Source organism: Diuraphis noxia, unplaced genomic scaffold, assembly GCF_037042655.1.
Source record: "Diuraphis noxia isolate RWA-SAM2 unplaced genomic scaffold, SU_Dnox_SAM2 contig0003, whole genome shotgun sequence".
Classification (NCBI taxonomy): domain Eukaryota; kingdom Metazoa; phylum Arthropoda; class Insecta; order Hemiptera; family Aphididae; genus Diuraphis; species Diuraphis noxia.
Window position 1 is genome coordinate 54,659,097 of NW_028301713.1, and position 10,872 is coordinate 54,669,968.

Consider the following 10,872-nt stretch of genomic DNA (forward strand, 5'->3'; position numbering starts at 1 on the left):
GTTCATTTTTGATACCTCTCAATTCATAACATTATTAGATAAAATTAATTTAAACATAAAAACAAAATAACATTTATTTTCAGATAGGTAGCTATTCTTACTACTTACTGAACTTTAAATAAAACAATACATACACAAAAAAGTTTTGAATTGATTTATAATTAGCTATTGATAAAAAATAAAGTTCAGTTTAATAAAAAATGAGATTCAACCCTCACCTTAGATGTTTGTGTTGGTGCTAGTTATTTGTTTTGGGTTAGTTGTTTAATTAATTGGTTTTATAAACCATTTAATATGTAAATTTAAAAAAAATGTAATGCTGACTAACAACTTCGTAGTTGATGTTTTAAACAATTAATAATAATAAAATTGTATTTTATAATATAGGTAGGTGTAAACCTATGCTGGTTGGTGGATTGTCTTGAAACAGTGAAATTACTTTTGCGAGGAATTTATCAGAAACAGAGTAGGCAATAGTGTTTGATTTTTATCAGGTTTGAAATGTTAGTACTTACGGCTCAACATTATTATGTATAGGAAATCATTTTAGCAATATACATTGATGCCAAAATGATTAATCTTAATGCCTTATATTTCAATTAATTCGATTGCATAAAATAAATATGGTTGTAATATAGCACCTTTCTATTTTTAATAACACGTAATTTTATATGGTTACCAAACCATATTGTAATACTCGAGTGTATAACGTGTGATTTTGGTAGAATTATAGAGTTAGTTGAGTCTTAGAGTGGTGTCTGGCAACATGGATATAATTTCCCACGTACAGAAAAAATATATGTGACAAAATATGTTTAGTTTTCCGTTGACTCTATTTTAGACAATATTTTTCTATTATATTCACCAATATTCAGCGTGAAAACTATATTACTCCTGGCAAAATGTTTTATCACTTCATTTTCATTCACTAAATGTCTATATTTTTAAAAACTATTAATGTATTTTATTGCAGTATTATGATATATAATATATAATATGAATTAAATAATATTGTCTTTATATACCCTTGTACAACCTTATGGTTGGTATTATTGAAACCTATGTTTTTACGTGTGGCACGGATTCGTCCCAGGTAGTTAACCATTCAGGAACTATAGAGCTAGGTACCGAACGATGCTTAACCGCAGCACACATTATAATCCGTCCACGCCACTATATTAATATTGTAATATTGTAAAATGTAAAAATACAATAAACTTACGTATACCTATTTAAAATAACAATTACATTATTATTTATATATAATAATGGTATGTACCTACTATTAGTGTGTTTGGACGTGGCTCGTAGTCACTATCACATTTATTGGTCTTATTGAAAATGTACACCATAAATTCTTAAAACTATTGTGTTACAAACTAAATTTTCCATTTATTTCAAATAACTTATATAATATGTGAATACGTAAATTGGTCTTAATATCTTGTGAGGTAAAAAGAACAGTTGCAGATATCATGCTTATTTATGATTTGTTGAAATGTCATGTATTATTTTCACAGAGCATTCTATGATTGAATTTAATGTAATCATCGTTTAAGAAATTCAAACTTATTTCATGTACCTACCATTTTATAAAAATAATTATAACTCGACTTCTTTCTTCCCTAGTGTGTTAAAACAAGCAAATCTTATTACTGGTAATGTAGATTTTTTTCTTTATGTCAAGTATTATTTTTAATAGAAATATATATTTAACTTTAAACTCATTTGTAAATTAATTACTATTATTATGTTATTATATTGATTTAGATTTTTTTTCTTTATTAATATTATCATTATTTACCGTTTTCTAATTATTATTATTTCGTATCTATACGAATTTATATTTCCATTATTATTGTTTAATTTTAGTTCTTACTGTAAATTACTCAAGAAATATAAACCTGATATTGCTTTCATAAAAGGGTTAGTACGAGTTTATTATACATATATAAATAAATAATATGTTTTTGGTGTATCATATTATTATATAAAATGTAAAAATCAAACCGAGAAATCCTAACCAAATTAGATATTTCCAATACCTTAACACTTAGAGTAAATCGAATTTTGAGTGCATTATTACTTTACATTTTCAGTCCATGGGCGCAACTAGGGGGAGCTTAGCCCCCTGGCTAAGACTTAGTCCCCCTCAACAATATCCCTTATTGATTTTAAATAATACACGTAAAATTGTATTTTAAACGTCGATTGGAAAAAAAGTAACTACCTAATATTTTATAAGCTCTAAAAGTTTTCAAATAAAATAGATAAAAGATAACTAGAGCTCGGATGTTTATGACTTAGCTTATTTTTTTCGTGAATCCAAGATTATACCTAAATATGATACAAATTCGATTCATGTCCATGAAGTCTATAGAATGCTAATATGTAAACTTATTTTGCATATTTTTGCATATTTCTCATTTTTGAGCATATAAATGCATATATTGATTATTTCTAGATTATTTAGCAAATATATTATAAGTTATAAATATAATATAAATATATACATATGGAAACTAACGGCATAGTTACATTGTTGAATTTAAGTTTGCACGGATCAACTCTTTAGACGTGGAGCAGTCGTTTTTTATCTATAAAAACATATTATCAGATCGTCAAAAATCTTTCAAATTTTTTCACATTCGAATCTGTAGTTTAAATATGTAATAAGATTCGAGTTTAGTAAAAAATTACATTTGAGTATTGTTCATTCGACAAGTTGAACTAAATAATAATGGATCAAAACAGATAAATCATTCTCTAGATTCCCGCTACTTCTTTTTTCATTTAACAATTTTGAGCGTCTACATAGTTTGATTAATACAAGATATTGATTAAATAATTTATAAACAATTAATACAGAGTAACAATGAATTGTAGGATTATTTGGTTTCGAATTATTTAAATCAAACAAACACCAGCAATTAATGTAAACTCACTTTCTCATCATGATAAATGATAATAATATTGAGTATGAATTCTTGTTTTGAGTGTTGTAGGAATTTATTCTTGTGAATCAACGATGATTAATAGTAAGAAACCTTAAGACTACTGGATTTACATAATACATTTTAACATACTGTACATAATTTACCATCTATATTCAAATAACGTCATTCAGTAAGTCACTAGAGAATAGTTAATTATTGTTGATTAAGTTAATAAATTGTATAAGCTGTCAGCTATAGGTATTAGACAAAGAATTGTAAATCGTAGACAAATAAAATTGTAAAAATTAATATTAACATATATAATAAAGACAAAAAGCATCATATTATCGTCTTGAAAAACAAAATTAAAAGTACATATGAATATCCAGACGTTGCTGATCTCAACAAGTAAAATTGTACCTAATAGATTTATGCGATTAAATAATATAATTAAAAATTTTTTTTTTATTAATTGTTTATGGCATCAACTACATGGTTATTAGCCGGCGTTACATATTAAATTTTAAAAATTATAGCGCTATAAAAGTGAATTTATATAAAACTTTTTTTTAGAAGTACAAATATACACTATGATAATAAGCATTATATGTATAAAATAAAGCTCATCAGTCATCAGTCATCACTTTGTATAGCTCATCGAATTGTACAACATTCAAGGATCGTCCAAACTAAAAGCATAATATTGATCTCTGTTATAAAAATAATAAATACTTCAAAGTTAAATAAATTCCAAATAAAGTTTGTACGCTGATAATTTAATACTCGTTCAATACCAGTATAATGCAGGTATTCAGACATTCCTGTTAGGTACATATAACCTAACCTAACCTTGATATTGGCCATACGCCCATACAAGTATAAAACGTCACATTAGATACGTAAATAGTTTGTGCATATTATTAATGAGAGCTTTTCCTTTGGATATGGATAGTTTTTTTTTAAATTTTGTTAAGTTCTATCAGAGCTCATGAGTCATAATATGGAAAATTGTTCAATCGTGTAGGTACAATTAAATGGTGAGATTACGTTTAGTTATAAAATTTCTGTTGATATTTTACGTGATTATAATTAAATATGGAATATTTGTAACAATAAATTATATATATTTAAGTAAAAATAATTGTTGTTCTTTTGTACTCAGATATATTTTAATCTTATTAAAATACATTATCCTGACCTAACCTAACGGGCAACGGCTAACTGTTTAGTTTACTTCTAAATAAGAATATTTCTATACCTATATTATGACTATATCACAATTTTTATACTTAACATATAGCTATGTTTAAACTACTAATTAATCTATAAAAAAAATATTATTTATTGTTATTTATTAAATACTATGAATCAAATCATTGCCTATATTTAAACTGGTAAATTTTTTAAATAAGTTTTTTTTTAAATATTGAAATAGTTGTAATATTGTAGGTACCTATATTATAGTATAATATTGTTAGAAATAATATACTAATCGAAGATAATTCCTTATAACTAATAGTAATTAATAATTTATTGTATGATATATTTATATGTGAGGTTCCATCAATTTCATATTGATATGGATCTTTTCTGACATTTAAGTATAGGTAAATTTTTGTTCAAATGATTTCAAATAAAAGGTTATTCTTAATATTCTTTAGTTATACTATATTACGTACATATTGTTATTACAGAGAGATAAATCTTATAAATATATTACATGTGCATTGGGCGTGAAGAGTATAATTACTTTAATTGAATTTTAGGCGTAGACAAGAAAACCTTAAATTATACGCCGCGAAGACACTATAATATGTTATGCAATAGTTACGTGAAATGTAAATTATTTAAAATTTTATTTGATACTCATACTTGAAAAATTCTCATATTCAGACTTAACTGAGTTTTAGAATATTATAATAACACGGGATAAGAATTTTCAGGTAAATTTTTATAATTATATTAAATTGCTTTAAATTTTTTTTTTAATTTAATTATAAAAATCTTAAACCTTTTACTTAAATTATTAATTTTTGATGAATAATTTTTAAACAAACATATTTTAGTAAAATATTATGGAAAAAGTAAATTTTTATTTTAGATTCTGAGTGGGGCGAGGAATGTATTGATTTTACCATGATGTGTTTTATTTTTGTTTTTGTTTTTGTTTTTTGTGTCTGTCATCACGTTTTGGGGCAGTAAAAATGCTTCAATTTTTGACTTCAGTACCTTGTTAGATCAGAAAGTGAATGTAGTTGATACTTTTTTTTTTTTGGGGGGGGGGGGGGTCAAAAGTAAGAAATTCTGAATATTTTTCTAAATAATCGGGATAAATAAACTAAAAATTAAGGAACAAATGGGAACTTTTACGCACAATCAGTTTTCGACAAAATCAATTTTGGTTTTTGATGTAACTTTAAAACAAATGACCATAGATACATGAAATTGTCACGGAATTTTAATATAAGTACCACCAAGCAATTTTTTAAAAAAATTCGACTTAAGTTGAACTATTCATAGGCATATGCAATTTTTGAACATTAATAGTTTTTTTTAAAATTAATATCGATAAGACTTGTTGGGTAGAAAAGCTTGAAAATGTAATTGAAAAATAGCAGTTGAAAAATAAAATAAATTCATACCTAGTCACAATTTTTTTTTATATGCATTCAAAGTTTAAATTTTGACAAAATACGTAAAAATCACAAAAATTCGCAAATTATTTTAAGCTAGAAGTTCATATCAAATCTAAGATTTGAAAATTTAATACTAGATTCCTTACAAGTTTGTCAATCTTTATAACAAAAAAAATGTCCACCAGAAATTCAAATTATATTTTTATGAGCATTTGAAATTTAAATTTTTAGAGCATTGGATTTTCTCTAAATTTCTCATTTAGCGATTTTCTTATTTTGCTGTAACTCTAAAACAAATGACCGCAGATACTTGAAATTTTCACTAAATGTTTACATAGGCATTTTCTATATTTGATAAGATTTTCAAAATATTTTTGATTAGTTTTGAACTGCTTACTGAAATTTTAATTTTTCAACTGTTTTAGTTTTTTCTCTAAAATTTTATTGGTTGGGTCAATAAGCTTCAAAATTTAATACAAGGCTTCCAACATATTGTTTCAATAGCAGTTGGAAAATATTAAAAATACAAAGACATGATTTTTTCTATAAACATTTAAAGTTCATATTTTGACAAAATAAGTGAAAATCACGAAAATTTGCAAATTATTTTAAACTAGAAATTCATAAAAAATTTTCTTTTTGAATCTATGATTTGAAATTTTTTAATATTCTATAATATATTTTAGACAGATAAACCGTCTTCGCTCAGAATCGTTTTTCGTATACAATGTTATAATATCATTGGATTCAAATTTAATTCCATCCATTACAGTAACCCACTTCTAACCTACTGTACAACAGAGCGACATCCACGACTTACCCGCTTTTTTTCAATTGGAAATAATATTTTTAATGAATTGATAAAAATAACGTTTTATTATAGGTAATAATATAACTATAAAATAGGTAATCTTGAAATTATAGAAAAAGTTGTGTTGCAAATGAATGTCAGCATTGCACTTTTCTTTATTTTTTTAGAATATTGACAATTTTCTTATTTGAAAACGCTTTTCATTTTGAATTTGTTGGTAACAATATGAGCCTATTTCTGGAATTTAATAATGTGTTTATCAAAATAACTTAAAAATCAAAATGAATCATGCAGATATTCTATACATTAAAACGAATCATTAATTGTGTATAAATTTTAAAAAGCAGCTAAAAAAGTTGTATTTACTAAATTGATTTTTCATGTTAATTACATATTATATTTTATATGGATGACAATAAATCCTTTATAGTTAGGTATAATTTTATCGTTTCAAGTGTATGGTGTTTAAAGTTTGAAAAATCAAATTATTTAAATAATCAATTTATTTATATGCAACAAGATGCTCGTATAAGTAGGTTTTTTATGTACTTTTGTAATATCAAAATTAAATAATTATTAGAATGCATAAAATAAAATACAATACTTATTAGATTCTAGAAATATTTGGCACAAGGCACACAAAAGTGAAGTGATGTATCTAAATAGCCTATCTAATACTCCTTGTGCTCATAATTTTACTATATACATTTTAAAAATTTTCTGAAAAATATTTAATCTAAATATATTGTCATATTGAGTGTGACTATGATATTGACTGTGGAATTTGAACTTATTGTGACTTTTTAAAATTAAACTTGCATTTATAACTATTACTATTTACTAGTCACCGACAGTTAAGCCCTTTTTACGTGAATTAAATGGGGTCTAAATGATATAATATGACTCCGTGAATTAACGTAATGAGATAAAATTCATGGTAGTACTTAACCTAACCTAATGGATACTCATCCATACATAAATGGAAAATAAATTTCTACGCCTTTTTTAATGGTATATCAAGAATTAAATTATATAAACAAAATATATTTTTGATACAGTGATGAAAATCATACAAACATTTTTATTTTTTTTATTTAGAACTTTCAGTCTCATACATAAACATATATAATAAAAGATAAAGGTGTATCAAGTATCTTAAGAAGCCCTCCATTGATCAGCCCAATACTTTTATAAATTTAATTGCATGTCGAGGTATAAATACTCATTAGTTTTAAAAAACATCGTAAAAAACAAAACAAAAAAAAGGCGGGTAAGTCGTGGATGTCGCTCTGCTGTACAGTAGGTTACAAGTAGGTTACTGTAATGGATGGAATTAAATTTGAATCCAATGATATTATATCATTGTATACGAAAAACGATTCTGAGCGAAGACGGTTTATCTGTCTAGAATAGGGTTTAACCTTTCTAATATCAGTGTTGTCAGAATTTTATAGCATGTGTTCAGTAGCGAAATTCCTCTATAGTTCTCAGTTTTAGTGGGGTTGTCTTTTTTGAATATTGGGCATATAATTGCAGTTTTCCATTCTTCTGGGATTGTTTCAGTTTTCCATATTGTCTTAATAACTTCTGTAATTTTGCTCACCAACATTGTACCACCTTTTTTAAGTAATTCCGCTACTATGCTGTTTTCTCCTGGGGCTTTGTTGTTTTTAAGCCTCTTAATCAGATTCTCAATTTCTTCGTATTTAGGAACGTCTATATCTATTTCTGCTGTTAGGCAGTCTTCGTTTGGATTTAAATCATGCCCTATTGAGGGTCGGTTCAGGAGGTCTTCAAAATGTTACTTGAATTGGTTAATTACCTACTTGTCTTTCTTCTGTGATCATAGTCCCCGTACCGTCCACTAAGATCCTTGTTTGTGGTTTGAAGCCAACTTTTACTTCCCCGGACATTTTGAAAATCTTTTTTGCGTTGTATCTATTGATTTCTATTTCTTCTATTTTCTTCTTTTCGTGTAGACGTTTTTCTCTCCTTAACACTTTATTTGTCAATTTTCTTTGTTCTTCATATTCTCTTATGCACTCGTCTGATGTATTTTGTAGTGCTTTTTTCCTCAATTCGTTTCTTCTGAAGATTGCGTTCTTACATAAATTGCTGAACCAGTTTTTCTTATTTTCTTTTGGTTTCATTCTTAGAATCTCCATTGCACTACTAACCACCGCTTCCTTTGTTCTGTTCCAAATCGTATCAATTTCTGTTTTATGGTTTATTTGATTTATATTAGTATTTTGTAATTCATGTGCGATTCTCTCAATGTAATTATGATTTATTTCAATATCATTTAATTTCTGTATGTTGTACTATATTGTAGGTTTCCTTTTTTCCAAGTTCCATTTTGTTGCCAGTTTCAGGTTAAATTACGCATACACTAGGTAGTGGCCTGAGTCTGTATCAGCTCCTCTATAAGTTCTCACATTCCTTATGCATCCCCTAAATCTCCTGTCGATAAGTATGTGGTCAATTTGATTAAATGTTCTTCCATCAGGGGATTTCCAAGTGAATTTGTGTATACTTTTTCTGGGGAAATATGTACTGCTTATTATACAATTTTTTGAATGTGCAAAATTTATCAGTCTTGTCCCATTTCCGTTACTAATTTCGTGTAAACTGTTAGGTCCTATGACCGGCCTATATATATTTTCCCTTCCAACCTTCGCGTTCATATCACCTGCTACTATCTTTATACAGTGTAACGGTAAAGTGTCATATACCCTTTCTAGTTCTTCATAAAATTTGTCCTTTATGTCTTCATCTTTTTCCTCTGTTGGGGCATAGCAGTTTATGATAATTAGGTAAAATATCTTTCCCGCTAAACGGATATAGCAAATTCTATCATTAAAGGCTGAAAAGGTCTTGACATTTGGTAGTGTCCTGTCGTGTACTAAAAAACCTACTCAATTTTCATGTTTTACATTACTAGTGCCAACTGTAGAATATTGTTATATTGTGTTTCTTTAGGTTTCCACTATTTGGCCACCTTATCTCTTGTACTGCTAATATGTCAATTCTATAGTTATTATAAGCGACGAGTACATATTGTAAATCTCCAGGTTTATTTAGTGTTCTGACGTTCCGAGTTCCTATACGTAACCCATTTTCCGATTCCAGTTGTTTGCCATTTTCAATCCAGTTCCGAGGCTTTTTTGATGGTTTCTTAACTGAGTGTTTTTTTGCGAGGACGGGTTGTTAGCCCGACGCTCAACTCCCAAGATTGGGGGGCCGTTTCGCGCCAACTACTTAAAGTCAGCGTGGTGCTATTGCAATACACTTTGCAGTGTATTGGGCGATGGGAGCGCAACTTTCTCTACGCCAATGACTGGGATCCGCGGGTTTGTCACGCCCGTTACCAATTAAGTTACCCCATGCGGGGTTTCCGATTATTTTGAAAAATATAAAGAATTTTTACTTTTGACCCCCCCCCCTCCAAAGTACCAACTAGATTCATTTTCTGATCGAACGAGGTACTGAAGTCAAAAATTGAATCATTTTTAATGTCCCAAAACGTGATGACAGACACACAAAAAAAAAAATAAAAAATAAAAACACACATCATGGTAAAATCAATACATTCATCGCTCCGCTCAGAATCTAAAATCGTGGTAAAACGGAAATTTAAGTAAATATTTATTTTTATTATACTCTATATACTACACATTAAATGACATAAATTACAAATGTAATTTTCTTTTTCTCCAAAAATTGATTCAACTTACTCTATTGGTGAGTAATACCAACGTCTAAAAGAAAAAGAAATTATTTCTATAGTATTGCTATATTAATAGCAAAAAATATGTATAATTAGTAGTATAGATACTGTCTTAGCTCAGACCTGTTTTTCATATAACTATCATTATTTTATATGATTGAATTCAAATTTATTACATCCATTACAGAAAAGCGGTATACCAACTAGCAGTCCACCTCCAATAGAAATATTTTTTCTTTAAAAACGAAGAAAAGAAGTTAATAAATGCATACCGACATTGGAAGGTACATAAACTAATCTTGTAATTATTGGTCTAAAATCATAAAAAATATAGGTGGCTCCCAACAGCCTTTACACTTATTGTGATTTTAATTTATATTCTAATCATTATAATATCTATTTTTAGGCACGTATGAATAACACTATCTAGTGTCCTTCCTTACATAGATCTTAGAAGAATTTAGATGACAATATGGTGTGAATTTTATAGTTTAATATTCTTTCGGTGGATAATCCTCCAGAAATGGACGGATTGGAAATGTCGGAGCTCACCAGCGTATGTAGATTCAAGACTCGTTGGGATGGAATTTCATTACACTGTAAATCACTTTAATATTATGTACGTCATATACGACGACTCAAAGTCAATTTGATCGAAAATCGAACAGTTCAAGAGTGGATAAAAAGGGCACGACTTCCTAAGGATTACTGTCCGACAACGGAAAATATTTTCATTACTATTGTCTATTGTATCAGTAGCTC

General features: G+C 27.5%; 1 protein-coding gene across 1 annotated transcript; it reads right to left on the reverse strand.

Moving 5' to 3' along the window:
• Positions 1–7,779: 7,779 nt before the first annotated feature.
• Positions 7,780–10,292, reverse strand: LOC149057547 (uncharacterized). Its single transcript, XM_089223447.1, has 6 exons — positions 10,287–10,292; positions 10,118–10,141; positions 9,332–9,557; positions 8,766–9,165; positions 8,206–8,651; positions 7,780–8,150 (listed from the first exon to the last, which is right to left on the reverse strand). The coding sequence occupies exons 1-6, from the start codon at positions 10,290–10,292 to the stop codon at positions 7,780–7,782; spliced, it is 1,473 nt and encodes a 490-aa protein (XP_089079573.1).
• Between the last annotated feature and the right edge of the window lie 580 nt (positions 10,293–10,872).